We start from the raw sequence: 21,451 nt of genomic DNA, 5'->3' as shown, positions 1-21,451 counted from the left end.
AACAAGCGAGAGAGAGGGGGAAAGAGAGAGAGGGAGAGAGAGGGATGAGTGTGGGGCAGACAGGTAGATGGTGAACATGCTGTTAGATTGAGGGGGAAGGAGGTTGGGAGTACTGCAAATTCAATACAGAAAAGTGTATTAAAAAAAACATCAAAGAGAAAAAAAACATGACACTGGGGTGACACCTGAGCTTGAAACATTTCATTTCAAGCAGGAAATGATTGCCTTGTTGCAATGTTACTGCATTAGCACAACAGATAATCATGCTAGTGTTTGGTGCTAGAGATATCATCACACCCATTTCGCTTAACCATGATCAGTCTGATCAGTTGTGTCTAATGGCCTGTGGGGCTGTGGGTCCATCACTGCACATAAACCTCCAAAAAAACGCCCCGGCTGCTCCCGTGGCCCCTCTCTCACCTCCCACACTCCCTCCCTCTCCCTCTCTTCTTGCTGACGCAACGTCCCACAGCCCCCCACTGCTCACGGTGCAGCCGCTGCAATGCGCCACTCCCTCCCGGGCTCCGCTCCTGCTGCTGGCCCCGCATTGGCCCTAGCACCACGGCAGCCATGCGCAAGGCTCTGCTTTCACTGTGCAGATACTGCTGCCCCACGGCAGCCATGCGCAACGCTCTGCTTTCACTGTGCAGATACTGCTGCCCCACGGCAGCCATGCGCAACGCTCGGCTTTCACTGCACAGATGCCGCTGTGCATCCGCATCGACATCCTGTCAAAGTACAAGGACACCAGCGCGCCTAACCTTCACAAACACCGATAACGCTTTGCATCCCGTTATATACAGCTCTCACTGTCACAGCACGTCATGGATCCTTCAAGCGATTCATTCAAGCTAAGCTGAGGATGTGTTTATGCGCGCAGTGCGGGCGGCTGCCCGCCGGCACGGAGCTGCGCTGGCCGTCACACACCCTCTGCCGTTATATCAGCGATTCTCACGACTCCCCATCCCTCTCGCCGTGTTTATCTCTGGGGCGGCACACGCCGAGCTCTTCGCAGAACACAGATTACGTCAGCGCGGCCTGTTTGCTTTGGCAGAGCAAAGTACAGCTTAAACACACGTACGGGGTGAAACCCGTCGCTTTTTTTTTTTTTTTTGGCTTCACTTCATCACCGGCTCCAAAACCAAGATGTACGACCTGCGACAAACTGAACAGCGCATTTACACAACTCGCTGGCGTCTACTTCAGTTCAAATACTGCGACACACTGCGATTCAAACGTGCTGAAGCAGGGGTGTAAAATGCAGTGCGAACACAGGTTAGAAAGCAGCTGCTGTGTGCTGAGGATCAAACACTAGTTTAGGAAGTGCCGAAGAACACAATGTGAGTGAGACTAATACTCTGTTGACACCAAAGTAACTTAAAAACACGTTAAGACTAAAAACACAACTGCAAACAAAGATATCATTTAAAGGAGAGCTTATTTTTAAGTACCTGAAAGACTAACAAAGGGAAACAGACCACACAACAAGTCCAGCTAGTTAAGCAGCCATAATAACTTCCTCATCTCATTGACCTTTTATTTAGCTAAGCTATTTGTTACTGTAGACCAGCTGAACTCAAAGTCAAATGGCTTTTCTGAATTCATTCTTTAGCTATTCTGTTCATTAGACTGGGGCTACTCTACTGCTAAGTCGTCTGAAACACTTGTTATGACGTTTGTGGAAAATGTGTTTAAATAGACTGATATTATCTGCACATAATAGAGCTATATTGAACTTGCAAGAACCTTTATTAGGGGTCAAACCAATGACACTTTCTGTCAAACCAGTCTCCAACCAATTCCAAACCAGCTATTCAGAGGGACTGGCAGTGACTGGTTTGAAATGGCTTTAAATATGTGCTAGATCCAGTTCATGTTCCCTACAGGGAATTTACCTGTATAGAATGGCTGCAACTCTTAAATTCCCAGTACTGTGAATAAGGTATAAAGTTCACAGGTAGAAGCATTTCTTCCCCAAGGGTGTATTTCCAGGTAAATTACTGGCTCTGGAACAAAAATTAAATGTCAACATATAGAGGTCAGTTTCCACATCTTTAAAAGCATGTCTCCTTTAAAGAGAGCAGTGCATTTCCTCATATTTTATTGTTGTCTGATTATCCCCAGTGCAGGTGTTGCAGAGTACAGAGAAATATTTGTATTGACAGAGATGGATGAAACGCTCACATTTATGTTACACCTGTCTAAGCGCTCCCCTTGTGACACCCTCAAAGGCCCAGCCAGTCACACAGCTAAGATAAGAGCCTTTGCAGTGTGTGAACTCACGTCTCAGGACAGCTACAAACATATACATACCTGCAGACTCAGGCAAAGGTCAGGAGCTGACCTTCTGGGCTTTCAGCACACATCCAAAAAATGCAAAGCAGTCCTTCAATTTGCCTGGCACCCACGAGACTGGTTTCATCATATACACCCTAGCACGCCATAGTGCCACTCACTCAACTTGCTGGGTTACATAGAGAGGGCCCAAGGTGACCCCACTTTAGCATAAGCACACTAACCTTACCATATTAGGTAATAAATTTGTGAGTGGGGCCAGTAATGACCATGCCATTGAAAGACTCAAATAAGTACGCTCTGCTTTGTTTGGGCATTTTGTACAGCTAAACAACACATTCAGGGTGGTAAAAAATGTCCACCCCTGACAGCCTCTTCACTAGCATTTCTGACAAACTGGGTACAACTCACAGGCAACTACTGAACATGCCGCCTTTCAAACACACTACAGCAGGGATGAAACAGTGAAAAGGATGATGACAGTGAAACAGAAGAAAAACATAGGTTAGAAAACTGCTGTGCACTGAGGATCAAGCACTACTTTAGGAAGTGCTGAGCAACACAAGGTGACTAAGACTAAAGTTCACTGGTAGAAGCATTTCCTCATGTGACCTTTACACTGTTTTGAGCTGGTGGAGTACAGAGAGTTACCTGGTCATCTCTTCTGCTTGGAAATGCATTCCAGGCAAACAGGGGCGCATCTTTTCCCTCTCTCTGAGTGTAACTTTCATTACCACAAAATACCGTATCCAATGCGAGTTTACTTAAATTTGCTTTGACTGAAAAGCAAATCAATATGACGAAGGCCCAGATATGCATGTCCCTGTGCTTTGCGCTGAATATTCTTACAGGGGGTGTGGTCTAAAACAGAACATTCACAGCTAGCAATGCAGCCCCGGCAAAACTGGAATCTCCTATATAAGGAAGTAATGAGGACAAAGGGAAAGCAGGAGCTGAATATTTGGTCATAATAAGAAAGCGAAAGCTAGAAAGTGAGAATCGGCCTTCTGAGGGTGAGTGCGTGCCAGCACACTGATTATGATCTGGGGTTTAAACGATGCTTCTAAAACAGCACGACACACTGATGAAAGACTGAGCCCTTGAGAAGTTAATCGGGATTTTGCATGGTCTCCTTGGTCTCTGGACAGATGCCTTATTGATAAGAGTCTCAAACTGAGTCTGGGCCATTCACCAGCCAGGTCCATTTTTCACTTCAGGTTTATCTTTGGATAATCACAGGTCAAAGGTGACATTAGAAAGAAGAAGAACGATTGCCATTTTAGTCATTCAGAGGACCTGGAAACCCTCCAGGGTGGCCAGCTGCTCTGCTGCAGCCTATCATGTTGAGCTGGTGTGGAGCAACCCTTCAGCTGCACTGTGAGAAATGAACATTTCTCAGGAACTCTGAAATGAACATTTCTCAAGAATTTCTGCAGGAACATTAAACTTCAGCTGAGTTGGGGAAAGCTACACATAAGCTAATGTGTAAGCAATTGTTCAGGTGGAGGGCTGGTTGTTTCCTGTGGCTGGTTGGCTGCCTGCCCTTGAACAATGGGTAAGTCTGAGGGGACCCACATGTACTGTGCACTTACACACTTGCACATTCAAGTGCACCAATCCATCAGAGCGTGTGAGCGTGAGAGGAGAACTCTTTGCATGAACATGTGAGCTCAGTACATGAAACAGGTAAATCACAACCAGCCCTGCCTATGGGTGGTCAACCTCCACTAGAAGGTGGTTTACTGCCTGTTCAAGTCTGGGCCAGGCACTGTGCTAGGAATGCCAAGGGGACATGATTCTGTACCACACACAGATGAGAAAGGGAGGCAGTCCGGTCCGAAATTCTGCAACTCAGCACCTCAAAGGATAGGAGGATACTTCTCACAGTGTATAATACTACGAAAGAAACATGGAGGACTCTGACTAACTGGGGTGAAATTCACAACAAACAGGCATAATTATGTACTGAAGCAATTGAAGTGAAGTGCCATGCTCAAGGGTACAACTGAAGTGCTATTCCTGGGAATCACACCCGCAAGCTGTGGGTTATGGGCTCAGTACTTTTACCACTACACTAATCCTTGGGACTGACAGGAGCACGGACCCCTGCTAAAAGACCCTCAGGAGACGGGGAGTAAAGCGTGACAAAAAACATAGCAAAAAAATAAAGAGAAGCATTAACAGCAGAGTAGTGGCAAAGAACTGAGTAGAGAAAATGAAAGAAATAAGAAAGGGAGAGAGAAAGAGATGAGCATGACGACACCTCTGACTGTTAGAAAACTGAGATGCTCTCTGGCCATAGCAAGGTCTGGGAAGGCAACAAGGGGAGAGAGATCTGGAACAGACAGTGGCCTTGCTTCCTACATCAATGATGAAGGATACGCGTCTAATCTCACTAATCCTAAAGCCAAATGCACGCACGAGCATGCGCGCGCACATGTGCGCCCCCACACATGCAGACACACACGCACGCAATGAGAGGCACACAGACTTGCACCGGGAGGGCGCTAACTCAGGAAATGTGACAGGCAGCATCGGAGAGCTGAGAACTGCGGAGCCACACTTCCATGCACTTCCACGCTGCCATTGATTCTAGCCATAGCATCACGCTGACCGTAGCACTAACAGTCAATGAAGCACAATGGCTGCTGCACACTGAATAACACAACACTGAGAAGCTTATCACACTCACAATGGGCTACAAACTAGTGTGGGGCCCAGACACCCAGCCACTCCCAGTAATTACTGTAATCTATTTCTCTGTTATCAGTCTGAAACTGTAGTAGACTGGGACTCAGCACCGAGCAATGGAACCTCTGCGTCTTAGGCTGTGAAATGTTTTCCCTCCATAGTCAATGAAATCAATGAGCCTACTACATTAAACTTACTACATGAAGTTTATCTTAAGCCATGTTCACAATCAGACCATTTTGAAAATGACATCACTCACCCAAAAAGTCTCTTCAGAAACACAAAAATATTAGCCTAACCTGTTCTTGAGGAAAAAAAAAACAATAAAAAAACGACATAATCATGGACTAATAATCTACTCAGTAAGGGGTGAGGGTTTTTTTGATATGTTCAAAAATTACCACAACCACCTGACTTTGCCTCAGGAAGCACAAAATGACCTGTGTATTATTTGTAAATGCTTGAAGATGGCTCCTTAAATTAGACTATCAAACTCCTGCTGATCTGTTTCACAAAAGACACTGAAAAGAAATCAAAGCTTAATGGCTCAGAAAGATTCAGAGTAATGCAGGCACAGATGGGCACAAGCACAGAGGATAGCCACTCACACTAGAGAGCCTGTGACAGCCGTCATCTCAAAGCTCAAAATACAGGATAACAAACACAAACAGGGCCGCGCAAATTAGCCCGCAGCTTGGAGGTCGGAGACAGATTTGTTCTTGTCACGAGAGCCAACAACTGACAACTGCTGTGTAAGGGGGCAGCAAAAAGCCTTGCGGCCATTTCTGCCTGCTGGATGTGAATGGCTGAAATGCAGCAGAGGAAAAGCACTTGTTCCAGACAGAGCTGAGGAAGACACGTCTGTTTCTGTGAAGCAAGTGTATATATTAAGTTGACGTGGGCAGCTAAGACATACTGAGATAAGCCACGATGACAATGACTTGTCCTACCAAGTGAGTAAAGACAGCAGTTCTTCAATGACACTGCAAAACAGGCAGTGCCATTTTTTGTCTGTTCAAATTCACTTTTGAGTTTTCAGAAGTTACTTTCTATATGTTTGGTGGTTAGCAGCTGCATTCCACTGAAATGCACATTGAAAAACAAGTAATTACTAAAATGGTCATTGCCCTGTTATTTTTAGATTTATCGGAATATACACTCTGAGGGAGGATAAACCTTGAACGCGACTCGCTAAAAGATAACGATAAGAATCCCCTTATGATGTCACAGAGTGGGGGGCCATGTGAACAGGCAGAGTCAGCCCACTGAGCTGTGGGCTCATCTTATCTCAGTCATGGCCTTGTGAATGGTAGGACAACTATACAATACAGACTCTTACTTTTTCAACTTATGGAAAATTTAATGGAGGACTGCAGGGTGAAAATTACATACAAGACTTGCTCTTGTTGTCTCCCACCACCAGTGTTTTAGGAAATTTAATTTGCAACTCATTTAAGCCAGACGTGTTAGCACCACCCCAGCAATTTGTTTCTATGATGACAGTGAAATTAAAACCCATCTCAGAAGAAAAATAATTTTGAAGCATCCCAGAAAGCACCCCTTTTAAATACCAATTACAAACTCAATTAAAAACAGTTTTAAAATTACTGGTATGGATCTGTTTTCCATATCTTATCAGCTAAAGTCACTAACATTTTTGTTCAACCAATCAATGTCAGTGTACATAGCACTGTTGCTATAACTACCTGAGGGACTACCTTCCCAGGATGATGCTGCGGTTGCCAGGGAACAGATGTTCTGCGGTTTATCGCTGCACAAATGCAGGAAATTAAGGCATCCATTCTGGTAAACATTTCTGGATTTGAATTCTCCACAGAAAGCACTGCATTTGTAAAGGAAAATTCTGCAACTGCTGTACTCAACTGCGCAACAAAAGGGACTAGCTAGAAACTAGCTGCTATCAGGTCTATCAGTTGTGGATATCACTCACCATTACTATGATATCTTTGAGAATCTCGACTTGTATGCAACTATGGTGATGCTTTAAGCATTTTTCAATGAACTTCTATGGGCTTACTCAAGTCACACTGAATCACAGCGTAAAATTAAGCTACATAAACACTATAATTTTTGTACTGATGAAAATGCAAGGTCTTACATAGTCCCATGTTGAACTCCTACACAAAAGTAAATGCTCATTAATTTGCCAAACCCCTTATTGTTGGTGACCAACAAGACATGCAAGTTCCCGATTAGCTGGTCAGCTGACTGATTCAGCTGTAAAACCGACATAGCCACAACCAAAATAAAGCCTCAGAATAATTTGCATCTCTCCCAAATGCTGGAAAGTACTCCGGTGGGAATGACTTATCAGCATATACTAATGGTGTTCCCCCTCCACCCTCACCTACTCCACACCAGTGTAGCCTGAAACTCCACTGTTAGGCACTGTTAAATGGAAATTAATTTAGTTTGCCGCTGGCCTTGATTAGCCAGGGAAATCACGGTCTGCCTTTACATGCTGACCCCATTAGCAATGTGGGGACTCCCGCTGAGATGGTCCCCAAGGAGACTCCCCAAACACAGCGTGCAGGAATCAGGAGCTCATTATCAACCAATCACAATTGGCCAGAGAGCTCCAGAAACAAAACAGCAGCCAATGAGAGCACTTAAAAACAGCTGATTGGCCAATCGGGGGGGCATCACAGCCGGGAACAAAAAGAGGCGAGGGCCCACCAGTCATGATCATTGTGCAGGCGTTCCCGAATGGCCTAACAGTGGAACAAAGCCGTCACAGCGGAAGGGTCCGGAACTGCCTGACCATTTCAGCATGTGCCTCTGCACCGCTGCTGTTCCTGACGGCTGACGCATGCTAAAACAGCGGCTGTCCGGAGGTGTGTGTAAGGGAGGAAGGGGATCCAGGCCAGCGTGGCCTTAGCCTAGCATCAGGATTAGTACAGACCAAGATCCGAGATACAGCAGCTACTGGTGCAGCCTACAGTCTAGTCTACAGCCAGCTCAAGGATGAGGAGACACAACTGGATAGAATGGAAAGACACTGAGACTAAAATAAAAGATGGAGGCCACTGTGGATGATGACAGGGTATTTCCAATGGGTAAATAAATGAGGACTGAATACTGTAAGATTATCACACAACCCTACGGTGTGGTCCATGTCTGCAGTCCCCACACAAGATCTGGGCATCAGATCAGGATCCCCAATCAGTTATCACCTGCTCGAGTTTTCATTGCACTGGCAGACTAGGCAGACACAAGTGATCCCCTTTACAAACGTATCAGCAGAGGCCTTTGCAAAGAAGACCAGCAGGAGCATTGCTCATCTCTTGGTCTGAGACTGAGCCCTTTCAGGATTTTGGAAAACTGTTATGCGCAGGTGTTAGACTTCCCAGTTATAACAGGGAGTTCAGGGCAGTTGTCAGCGGACACATCACCCATCATCCCACAGACTCCTCTGTGCCTGCTCCTGTTTACCCATTGCAAATTTCCATGTGGGAGGCTGCTAGGAACAACTGTATGCCTGTAAGAATGGGAGGGGCAGGTAGAGAGGTGAAGGCTAAGAGAGGGGCGGGGCTTAATGTTCACAGCAACCCTGCCTCCCCCTTCCCACATCACTGCACTGCCAATTCTCCAGTGTGTTGGTACCCTCCTCACCGAGCTTATCTGAAGATGTGATTATATCAGTCGGAACGCACGAGTCCAAATCGGCATCCAAGATCCCCAGAGGGTCCAGCTGGGCTACATGGTGACCCCGGATCTACAGCAGCACGGGTTCGAGGGAGGTCACACAAAACAACAAACGGAGTGGGGTTGGGGTGGGGAAATAGAAGAAAAAGATGGGGGAATTTTTGTTCAATTATTTAAAGCAGAGAAAAGAAGGGAGAGAGGAAAAGAAGAGGACAAAAGCAACATTAATTAACACAAACAGGTTCATTATCTGAGCAGGCTGTGGAGGAGCATTTTTCTCACCAACATGATGAAACCCAAAAGTTACTGGGGCATCGTCAAAATTTACACAACTTATGCCCAGCGGGTCCAGTTTGGCTATGTGATGCCCCCTCACCTGCAAACAAGGCAACAGTGATCACTCTCTGTCAAAATGAAGATGATAAGGCAACTCTGCAACAACAACAGTCTGACTTGTACAGGAGGAATTTCATTGTAATACCATGGGGCTGCCATTATAAGCATAACCAAATGTAATTTATGTTCAAGAAAGAAATGAAATTAGTGTAGGGGTCATAAAAAGCGTATCAATGGCTCTGTGTATTCGAACTTACCGAAAATGAGGTTAAGGAATTTTAGGAAAATGTCAGTAGTAGGTTACTAAGACCTTGATTAAGACAGCCCTTTATCGTAACACTGCAGAAAAGCATTACTCAATGTTTCCTGTGATGACAAAACACTTAAGACTAAAACTTACAATGACTACTCAGAAGGTAATCCTCTGTTCAGGGATGAGAACTTTGATTTTTGATGTAAAAGTCTATAACTGGCACATAAAGGTTTTCCTAAACAATTGCTCTATCCAGGTTGTATGACCATTTACTGGCATATTTATAATATCAAAGTAAGAATTCAAAAATTCCCTCTTTAATATTTCCAAGCCTGAAATCCAGCAATCTTCACAGGCTGTAGGTTCCTTTTCCACAAAGCATTTCAATTATCATTCTCTCCATCTATCTGGAGGATAGTGCCATAGTTCCAAAGTGCACCCCAGTGAAGTGGATTCGAACTGGAGAACTAGTACTAAACTGTTGACATCATCTGAACAGCTAACAAGTGAATCATAGGGTGCCTGAGAGCAGCAAGACAAGGAAACCCTGGCTGACCTACCTACACCTTTCCCTGGTGGCAATCTACTGACGATTTGCTAACTGTGGCTTCTGGTCATTGTCCACAAATTACATGGTCAGTTTCAAACCTGGGTCACACAGCTCTGTCTGCAATCAAAGTGAGCACATTGCACTGAGACACTCCAGAGTGACATTACAGCCAGGCTGGTGACCTACTAATAGGGAAGGCACAGAACTTACCTTTAGACTAATAATGTGATTAGAAAGCTAAACTGAAAATGACCTGTTCTTTGTGATTAGCAGGCTAAACTCATATCAGTCCAGTTCTTCATAATTAACTAGCCTTCCAATACTGATAAGGATAACCCAGCGGATTCCTTTTCACTTAATTGTGTGCTACCATGTTAGCATCCAATTATTTCACAGTAAATTAAGTTTAAATACAGCAAAGATACTGGGTTCATTTAGATTATAACACAGACAGTGGAGATCGCTTTTAACCAGTTGCCATTTTTTCACATTACAACTAGAATGACTTCATGCAAAGTTCATACAAGGCAGAGCTGCTACATTAGATGCAATCTAGTTAAAAAGCTAAACATCATGTGAAACCATCATAACCAGGTTCAAGGTCTTACCAAATAAAGTCAAATGATCTCTGCCGCCCACCTTGTTTATAAATCAACAATTGCCACTAATACAGACCAATGGGGAATGGTGGATGGATGGGGGTAACCTGCACTATGACAAGACATCTTCATAGTTTGCAAGTCTACTGCGCAGAAACAGGACGACTTTAACACCCTGAGACTTGTGGGGGGAATCTCACCTGGTACGCGCGGATGAGGGACTGCACAGCCAAATGGTCCTCCACCAGCTTCTCCACACTGGGCTGGGCTCCCACAAGCGCCTGCACCTGACTCAGCCCTGATAGGCTCTCGCCTAGGGGAGGCGGGCTCATGTAGGCCATGCCCGGCGGGGCGCCCGCGTTTGCATTGCGGAAGAAAATGTCCCAAGACTGTGAGAGAAAGGAAGAGAGAGGGATTATGGGTAGGTTAATATGGGCACATTTTATCAAGTAGAAGGAAGACAGAGGCCTGCTGAAGAATTTGGACAGTGTACATAAGATGCGTTGTCGCATCACTGGACTTCCATACACTGCAAGCCTCATCTCAAAAACAAGCAAGTGCATCTTACCCAGAAGGCAGTTCACATATCCCATTAGCAGAACTAAAAGGTTAAAAGGTATCAGATGCTCTTTTTGCCCAGGGCATACAATCTGTTTTTATTTGTATGTCTGTTATTTGTCTATTATATTATTTGCATGCCTGTGGATGTGTGTGTGTGTGTGTTTGTGTGTGTGTGTGTGTGTGGATGTTTGTGTGTGTGTGTGTGTGTGTGTGTGTGTGTGTGTGTGTGTGTGTGTGTGTGTGTATGTGTGTGTGTGCATACATTTTCTGTTTTCAGCTTCAGTTTTATGCAGGTAATTTTCCAATGAAGTTGAACCTGAGGGCTGACATTTTCGATTTCAGATTCACACAAACACAGTGGAATGGCACTTCCAGAATGCAGACTTGCTTGTAGCAAGGAACTGCAATGATGGGAAAGGAAGTTGAAGCAGTTTTACATATGGCACAAAGTGAAAACCCAGAGCACTAATGGAGAATGAATGTGGAGTGTTTGTTCATACCACATGGCCCTAAATATTTGATTTTTATTAGTGAGGCTGTTTCTATACACTGCTGTTTGCATACAAGGTGTATACAAGGTGCATACAAGGTGGACACCCCGGCTTCAGAAAGTAAATGTCCTGCCACATATTTGTTCTAGACATTCACTAAACAAGGTGATTTCACTAATTCACTCCTCTACCTGGCTGAAGAGGTGTGCTAATTAAATTCAGCTGGTGTAGTGCATGGGTGGAACAAATACGTGGCAGGACTTTCACTTCCTGAAGCCAGGGTGTCCACCTCTGCCAAAGACACTATAAATAAATATGCCGACTTCACTGAAATAACGAAAAAGTTACAACGAGGTATTTGTTGGCAATTAGAATAGGTGAGACATTACAAATGATTAAACGCAAAAAGCTTCCCAGTTATCTCTATTTTCTGTCAATCATTCAGGTTTTACCAGTAAATTTCCCGGCTGAGCAGGTAAGACCTAAGGCAGAACTTTGCTGGCTAAACAGACATATCAGGATATGGGAGAAGGGGTGGCGGAATGACAGAGACAGATAGAGAGAAACAAGAAAAAGGCCACACCCCTTCCCCACACATAATACTGCATACAATGCACATGACATAACTGCCCGAAATTCTCACTCGGCGGAGAGAGCAAGCAGCAGGAGCTCAGGTTTAGACACACGTGGAAGGAGAACATGGTGCAATGCACCCAGCGTGCGAACACATCTTCCTGCCACCAGTGATCTCACTGCTGGGACAGAACAATGCAGGACCGAGGCCCCTCAGTGTGGTCACATGACGCCCCCGCCATACTTCACGACTGACGGAAGGACGGGGTGGGGGAGGGGAGCCTCACAAGGCATACGGAACTGGCTTGCTGATTAACCCATACCCCAGGGACAGTGGCTGGTTGAATGTACCTCACATTTTATCAAACACCATTTTGAGCACTGTATTATATCAGTGTGCGCAACTAAAATGCATTCAGAATGCTGGGATTCAAATTTTCCCCATATTTTTGGAGAGAGCTGGTTATTATCACGGAGCTCCGAGATATATACGTACGGTGAAAGCTGTGAATGACAACGAGGAGACCACACGGTGGCAGAGAGCAACCCTTGATTTTGTATGTGCCAGACACTAATGCAACTAACACAAACATCAACAGGATAAAACTACACACCTACGTTCACATACCTGTTCCTCCACAGACAAAAACTTTTGGTGTAATTATATAACTAATTACATGTCAAGTATTATTTACGTTTAGTCATACTAGATAGATACATCTGTCAAATAATAATCAGGCTGTCTGCCACACAAATGAGTAACCAAAACAAGCCAGCAAATACAGTTTTCAGCAGTCAGGTCACTGCAGTAAGGCCATAACTGCATAACATAACATCTATTTGATGATTTTTATGCTTTCCATACATGCCACTGTAAGGCCTTCTGAAGAGGGGCATCAGGGATTCCTTACACTGCAATCTCTTTGTCTGAGGCAGAGTTTCATTTCAAAGCACTCAAAGAAATACAGAGAAGGGCAACAAGACTGGTGCCGATATCTGATTCTGTTATCAAACATTTACGGCAAGAAGAGAAACGTCAGGATTATGAACATCTTCAGTGTTCTGAAGGAGACTCTGGGGGATTTGACAGATTTTTTACACCTTCAAATTAAATTAGTAAAGTGGATTAGCAGAACAAAAGCGTACAGAATTAAATTAGATCAATTTCACATTGACAATAAGGAGTACTTTACACACTGATAGTTCTTGATGTAATAGCAGACACATAGCAGAGAATCTTGAAAATGTGACAAACACGTTTACTGTAACACTTGACACATTCCAGAGAACTGGAAAAATGACTGCCTTAAAGGCAGAATGGCCTGACTTTGTCATTTGACCTCTTTTGTTCTTATGAAATATTTTTCTTTGTGGTTTGGAACAGATTACAAATGGTTTACATCACGCTCACCTGACATGCTCAGTCTGTTTTTCAGTACGTGAAACCTAAGAGAATAAATCTTAAAGATGGTTCACACACAAACAAGTTGGGTCAATGGACTCAATGAATTTGTCTTTATTTAATGTCAGACTTTCATCTGTGACAGTGGATGTGGTAAATGATGAAATTTATAATGATTTGTACTTAATTGTGTGACCTCCTTTAGAGAATGTTTTGTGGTTAAAACCACAATACTATTAATCAGTGACGGTGCTTGCCTGATGTAGTTAATAAGGGTGATTGATTTCAAAGTTGTTATCACCTGTCACTGTTGGAGGTTAAAGGGACAACAGTGATAGACACTGATGAAAGCTTAGGCTCAAATGTCTTTTGTTTTTTTTTTTACCTCGCCTCTGCTTAAAGAAATCATTAAATAAAGACTTCAAGTTTGAAGAGTTGAGTCCATTGACAAAACTTCTTTGTGTGCAAATCACCTTTTGCTATGCCTTAAATCAGCAGCTTCACTGGCTGTAGACCTACAAAACCTTAGGAGAGATGAGATCATTCTGTTTAAAGGCCTGTTCAATAAGTATAATACTCTAAGAGGTTATTATTATCATCAACTGGTTACCATTATCACGCATTGATTACCAGCAAAAAACAAGACTGCCCTGAAAATTAACATTAAAAGTCCAGATTCAAGTCGCAACATATGGGGTTTCATAACATGGAATCTTTGGTTATGTAACCAAGAACAAAATGTTAGAACGAAAAGCTGCCATCGTACAGACTGCCAGTGGGTCACACATATGTGCAGATCTGCACACGTGCGCAAACACACACCTACACACACCTACACACACACACACACACACACACACACTGCTTGCTCTCTCTCTCTAAGTCTCTGCCACAGGTATCCGCCTTTGATTCATGAGGCTGGAGGGCTGAGAGACATTGCCTCTGCCTCACCCCCCCCCCCCCCCCCCCCCCAAGTTAGGGTTTATGGCCTTTAACAGATCTAAGTGGCATTTCTGCTTTCAGAGAATAAGGAGCCCAGCAAGTTAAATTTGTCCTATCAGAGAAGAAGGAAAAACAGGGAAACAAGCCCTCTGACTCCACTTTGCCTCAAGGGAGGTGTGAACTGTGAACTTGGGGCTAGAACATACTGTACATATAATGTATACAATATAATTGATGGAACAATGAACAAAGCCACTGCCACCTTTTGACCACAGAAGCCAAAACAAACATTTGTCTGTAGTTTCAATAAACAAGAAAAAAGGATAGCAAAGGGTCAAGGGTAAACAAGAAGATCTGAAAATGGAGAAATTTCCGGCATCATTTTGCCTGTACTGTTCATCTTCCTCATTTACTGTGGCACCTCTGGCACTGTGTAAAGAGTGTGCACAGCCACTGACAAAGGATCAGCTGCCCAAACCCTGTTTGAACACTTCTCACCCAAAAAGATCTAGTTTGTTGTGATCTGTTGTGATCCTAAAGATAACATTCCTGGACAATTCCCTAAAGCATTCGCTCAAGCCATTACATTGGAGTAACTATGGAAAGCTGTGGCTGCCTGAAGTCATTCTGAATCTTTTTAATAACTGGGGATCTAAGTAAAACCCCAAGATCAAGCGGGTGATGTGGAGGACAAAGTGTACCGAACCTGAGAAAAAAACACCCTCCTCCTCCAAGAACGGGGTGTACTCACAAAAAACCTGCCTCGGAAACGAGGTGGTCCTGATCATTCCCATGAGCACTCACTCCCCCCGCCATGCAGATGTGAGACGGCAACAGAAGAAGCACTATGCCGAGGGGATGTGGAGCAGCTCGCTGGGGACGTTCCTCGGCAATGGGGGTTCTGTTCTGTGAGGGCTGTCTTCGGTCAGAAGAGTTAGTGTGCAGCCATGTAGCAGGGCTTAAAAACAGCTGTGCTGTGTGTAATACATCATCTGGCGAAACACCGAACCCCCATGCCACAAATTTCCAATGTGATAGGGTGGCTTCCACTGGATGGTTCTGGCTCAAGATACATTCGATACACGTGCAAGCTTGGACTTCTGTCTTCTTGGTGTAGTTGTTGTCATTATTGTTTCCCAATTTAACATATTCCCCAAAAAACTGAGTGTAAGGTGTTCATAAAACTGCACTCTGCTTTCAGACATGACAAACATCAAGTCCTTCATTCCATGCACCATCCTCATTAAAAACAAAAATGGTACAAGAGGTTTGATTCATTGAGAAATGTTTCATAAGATACATTGCAATGTTCAGCGACAAACCTGAATAAACGCATAGAAGGCATTTGTGAGACTTCAGATGGCTTACTGAGATCTGTGGAGGAAATATAAGAGGGCCCTTAAGAGGCTGTTCTTTCATATGCCTTCCGCTGAAGCCGTAGTGCAGAGGCCAGCAACAGAGAGCAGGATCCAGGTCATGGTGTCAGCCAGGGTAGATTAGAAGACGTTCCAGACTTTGGTATTATAAATAAGGCACTGAAATCAAACAGAAGCAGCCCTTGATGGAAAGTAATGACTCGTATGATTTTCAACATATGGGTCCTTTGAAACTCACAATGAGGGTTCTGCTCCATCCCCCACCACACACACTAGTGCCCCAGACTTGTAAACTGTAAGACCTAGTACAACCGACCATCCACACCTCATCCTAAACCTTTATCAGCATCAGTTTGTGATGGTGAGACGCATGTGAGCATCACTCAGACTCCTCTCTGAGGACATTAGTCTACCTCACCATGGCTTTTGCGGGCCAGCCTCATCATCTGTTCCTCCACCCCCAGCCTTTTTCCTTCATAGCATCGGACCGCCCCCACTTTTTACACTGACCTCGCCACAGTGAGGGCGGGGCACGGGGGTCTACTGGCTCAGACAAGCGCCAGTCCACCCCCCACACACATTGCATGCCTTGCACAGCAACAAGAGAGCTCTGCTGGGTTCAGAAACAAAAATACAATAGCATTCCATTCTAGTAAATGGCATCTTTTACTCTGTACCCCCCCCCTCTCTTGCCTAACTCCATGTGACTTCTTCCCCTCTTGTGCAAGCACCCAGCTTGGGTTTTCCTGTGGCTTTCTGCCATGTCGCTTGGCCAGCACTCAGCACCAGAGGCCACGTGAAGGCCAGTGTGGCAGTGACCAACCTGAGCTCAGAGCTCTAACCTCTAAACAAGAGGTCCAGTAAGGCCCATGTAAAGTTTGCCATATAAACAAACACCGTTTACCACACAATCAAACGCCTAGTGTACAAATGACACAATACACAAAAGCCAATAAACATCAAAGGCTTCATTCCGGTAACTTGCTTTTGCAGGATCTGTGTTCAGATTTCGACAAGGGCCGGGCATGGTGAAGCTTGTCTGGAACTCCATGACACTTTGTGAGCTTTCTTACCACTGACTCAGGAAGTGAGGTAAGAGAATGAAGTTCACCATTCCAACAGCCCACAAAAGCTAACAGAGTGTAAACAGCTAAAAAAAAAAAAACAGCTGCAGTTCAGGATTAAAGTGCATTGTACAAAACAACCTAAACGATACTGTTTATTAGAGGGTCTCTGAGGACATGGCAGATTAACTTTCCGTAAATGAAACCAACATATGACAAAACAACGAGACCCGGTGCTTGAGCAAATACAGCAACAGAGATAAGCAGCTTTTTTTTTTCGCATTGTTGCATATTTGCAGTACTGGTGCTGCGAGGATGTACTGCTGCGTTGTGCCTTGAATGTTTCGCCAGTGACTTTCTGCGCAGTCATTCCTTCTCTATGTGGTCATCTGCCCTTTATATCAGTAAGCAAGATGATTAAGCACTCTGTGAAACTTCCACTGAACTCTTGCATTCTAGAACTTCAGCTGCTACGCTCACCTTGAGATGTCTCTACCCTGTATAGAAATAACACTATAGCTCTGACAGTTCGTTAGACTCATTCAAAGATATCTATTGTTAGTCATGGTAGGTAAGTGATAAGTGGAAAGAGATAGCCAAGCTGCTTTACAGAAAGAGTTCATAACTTTGTCTGTCATGGAGTTAGCTGCTTACAACCTTATAAGGCAACATCGATAACCAAAGGGCTCAGAAATTGTTGCTGAGGCCTGAGGTGGTGACAAATACCACAACTCCCCAATTTCAAACACCAGTGTGGTGTGTCGGTTCAGACACCTCCGTTTCCACACTACCCCATTCACAGCATGTGTAAGGCCCAATCAAAGGCACGGTCACTGGCAATTTTCAAGACAGGTAAAATGTTTTCAACATATTCTTCTACCGCTGTGAAATCTAAAAAATAAGGCAGGGGTCAGGGCTCTTCTTCACTAGAGGGTCCTAGACAACATTTCATTTAGGCTACCACAGATCAACAGAACCAAATCCCTGCATGACAAAATTGTGAAACAGAGACCCAAGACCACAGTGCAAACGTAGCAAAAGGAAAACAAAGTTAGAAGGGTACTAAACCTCAAAAACAGTTCTATTTTCATGTTTCAAATAAAGTCTGGATCAGTTAATCCATTTACATTTTCACTGGGATTTTATTGTGACATAAGATTTTAGCTGAAACAGACAGTGATCCCTTCCTCATTGCTGCATTCTGCCTCTCATCCCCAGCACACATAGTTAGTTTGAGTGGCACCCATGTGTTCTAATGCAAAATACATTCTTAGCTTTATGAGATCTCAACTACCATAGGGCTGTTCAGAAAACCATGACAATATGCCAACTGGATTGTTGTACTACTAAGTGAAAAACAAGGTCTTCCCAGTCTGTATTCCTACAATTTTAAAAGCAGAAAAAAACATTGTATAAAATCAGGTATACTACCAATAATACTTTACTCTGTCTCTGTCTTAATTTAGTATCATGTGAGGTCTGAGGAAACAGAACATAGCCTTTGGTTACTCATTGCAGATCAGACAGGTTTTTCATAACCACTGCATGCCTGAAACACTGGTGCTGCATGGATATGCCACATTCCTGGAATGTGTTCTCAGCAGGCATTTGCATGCTCACTCATTTCCCATAGATCAGTGCACTTTTGGGCATTTGGGCTGAAGGTGAGAAACTGTGCTGATTTGACATGAAGGAACCGCTCCCATTGACCCATCTTCCTCTGCGCCTCCGCTCCTCATAGCCTTCACTGGGGCTCTTGCTGAGGGCCCAAGTGAGGGCCCCAGTGTTGAGGGCCAGTTGAGCAGACCTTGCCACTGGTGTGCGGCCCACAGCCCCGCTGTTTCCGTGCACAGATCCTTACCTTATGCACACTCTTGGGGTTCTCCAGCCACGCGTAGTACATCTCCTCCACGTAGTTGGAGCTCGTCCCATTGAGGAAAGGCTCGGCGGCCACAGGCGCGGTATAGCACCTGATTGGCCGAAACGTCCTTGGGGCGGCCGGAGGCCTCTGCTGTGAAGGGTTCTGAGCTGTCCGAGAGGCCGCGAGGGGCCGCAGCCTAGCCGCACAAGTCCTTAAGCGGTGCATCGCAGTCTTTCCGCACACAAGTCTCCCGCCTCGCCAAACCCGCAACCGGTCAGCCCACACTCCTGTGTTTCTGCGATCCCAGCGTCAGAAGCTGCAACAGTATCTCCCGCTCCTACGTGGGAACCTTTATCTCTCTACCTGAAAAGGAACAATACAGACATTAGTTTTAGTGTTACCACACAGGGTGTTAATAAGAGAACACTCTATGGAATGAATCTCCTACCAGGACCAGCTGCTCCATCTAATATGAGCGGCTGCTTTTTCCAGCCAAAATCAACAGAAATAAGATATAGGAGCCTACCAACATCAAGGTTGAAGAAGAAGTCCTTACTTGGATGCATACTGTAGGACTGAGTCTTCTTATTCATAATTTGACTTTCAAATACAGAGGATAGCAAACCTGCTCTGTTGGTGAAAAGGAGGTTCCACTCTGTCTTCAAGCAACATATGCAGCAGCTTACATGATGAAACCAAAAGGCACTATACAGATAGAAAGGTCTTGACATTTTGTCTTTTATATGTGTTTTTAAAACACATGTAGACCCCGGTAACTAATGTACAAAGGATAAGTACCAATAAGATGTACAGACCAAACAGTACCAATGAACTGAAAACTAAAGAAACCAATCAGGTGTTGTAGTTAGTGGACAGACAGGGATGAAGACTTGTCTTGCTAGGTGATGTGCTGTCTAGTTCTGTAGAAAGGACAGACGACCAGAATTCACCTCGACTTCCACTGTTTTCGTGCCAATGCCTTTTTCTCAGCTGAATGAAAATTCTCCGTGCGGAGCCTTCTTAGTTTAAATAAGTCTCAAAGTTATCTTAAATAACTCTCCAGCTCCATTCCACGTCCACTATCTTTACTGTGGTAGTGCACGGGCACCCGCGACACAACGCGAAGATTCCTCGTCTCTTTGGGAAGGTTAACAGCAATAAACAGCAACAGCAAAAAAAAAAACGTTTTTCTCTCAGATTCGTGTAGCTACATCAGATTCCACTGTGGACATCGCCGTTCGAACAAGAGTTGATTCAATCTGAGGGAATGCTGATTTTATTCAACAAAATGTCCTAAATGAAAACATTGTAACGGAGAGGCACAGTCCACTACAAGCAGCACCGTGTAGGGGGCGTGGTCACACGAGCAGGGACGAAGACATTGACTATGTAGAAATTGAGTCTAACTCAGCCTCTCATAAATTTATTCAGTAAGACGTCGAAGCGTAATAAATGTTTATGTTAGACTACTCTTAAACATAAATAAGGTCGCTAACTATTAAGCTCAAGTAAGCTTCGTAGTTTTATGCAGCCAAGAGGTTTTATGCTTAGTAAGTATGCGTAGCTAGCGAGAAAGCTATATCCGCATCTCCAAACAAGCAATTCAGTGTCAAAGTAGCATGCCAATAAATGTGAAAACTGAAAATTTTGTTAATATCAAGCACAATGAGCTAGTCTAGCTAGCCAAACTACTCAAAAGTAACATCTATGAATGCGAATTAAATTACCCTAAAAGTACCACCTAACTACCTAACTAAAACTGACGGATGCTAGTGAATTGATCATCGGCTGTCAACGACGAGAAATATAGATACAATTCGTTCTACGTTATATAACTCCAACTGTAGGCAGTAGCGGAACTTGCAGCGCTGTGATCAGTGGAGAAACGGCTATCCAGCAAACGCTGACCTGTTCGAAAACCTAAATATGATCTCTCCTATCACTAAAATGAAGAGACTTAGCTATAGCTCCAACTACGTACGGTTAGCCAGATGGAGAAACTTTTCAGTGCAATACCGGCACCAAAGTAGCATGGGAACAAGTGGATGGTTTAACGTTAGCTCCCAAGCTTTGCATCCAGATACAACCAGCTGCCAATGCTTTGACGCGTCTGTCAAAGCACTGCCAGGATCCAGTTAGCTCAGCTCGTTTACCTTGTTAGTATCCAGCCTAAATCCAAGCCACCACTGTGTCTCTCATGCCGAGCGGACTAATTGTCAAAAATGTGGCTGCACTGGGAGAAGTAGTTTTGTGGTTTTGTGGGGGGTCCATACCGTCCATTACATTGTCCTTTCCGCACAAATTCAGACTAAAAACATGGTTTGTACAAATAGATAGCTACCCCATAGGTTGTTACTGGAAATGATGCGATAGCCTACCTGACGAACTTAAGCCAGAACAGCTGGACCACTTACCTTGCTGTCAATATCCTCTAGACAGGATCCACAGTCACAGCCAGAAACTAGCTAGTAACCTATCTATTTAGTTTATGCTAGTTTGGTAATACAGGGACTCCGGAGGCACGTACACTGTACTTTCACGGCCACACACTTAGCTAGCCACTTGGTCGGCTAAAGCACCGGTTTCGGAGACTGTCATCCTGTGATGTCTACAATTATCCGTCTTTCACCGTTTTACTCACAAACATCTGCAATGTCAAGCACAACTCAGATTACTTACTTTGCTTTTTGCTGAACTCGGATGTAAGGCGAAAGCTTGCGATTTTCAGGCGTAGATTAATAAACAAAAACCTGGCTGCATTTGCTTTGCAGTGTTACCGCGCTGCCCTCCG

At 44.4% G+C, this 21,451-nt stretch overlaps 1 protein-coding gene across 3 annotated transcripts in view; it reads right to left on the bottom strand.

Annotated features, from left to right (window-relative positions):
• The window catches only part of LOC118777424 (2-oxoglutarate dehydrogenase, mitochondrial-like), a 35,723-nt gene extending 14,272 nt beyond the window's left edge, over positions 1–21,451 (bottom strand). Inside the window, exons 1-4 of one of the 3 annotated variants that reach the window (XM_036528304.1) lie at positions 21,340–21,451; positions 18,661–19,023; positions 10,591–10,779; positions 8,935–9,028 (exon numbers count right to left, since the gene is read on the bottom strand). In XM_036528304.1, the coding sequence (XP_036384197.1) occupies positions 8,935–9,028; positions 10,591–10,779; positions 18,661–18,885 (508 nt within the window). In that variant the 5' untranslated portion in view covers positions 18,886–19,023; positions 21,340–21,451. Of the gene's footprint in view, positions 1–420; positions 543–8,619; positions 8,723–8,934; positions 9,029–10,590; positions 10,780–18,660; positions 19,024–21,339 lie in introns of those variants that run through there. The other 2 variants (XM_036528303.1, XM_036528305.1) reach the window with 2 other exon arrangements.

Source organism: Megalops cyprinoides, chromosome 5 (genome assembly GCF_013368585.1).
Source record: "Megalops cyprinoides isolate fMegCyp1 chromosome 5, fMegCyp1.pri, whole genome shotgun sequence".
In the NCBI taxonomy this organism is placed as follows: Eukaryota; Metazoa; Chordata; class Actinopteri; order Elopiformes; family Megalopidae; genus Megalops; species Megalops cyprinoides.
This window is presented reverse-complemented; position numbering and strand designations above follow the sequence as displayed.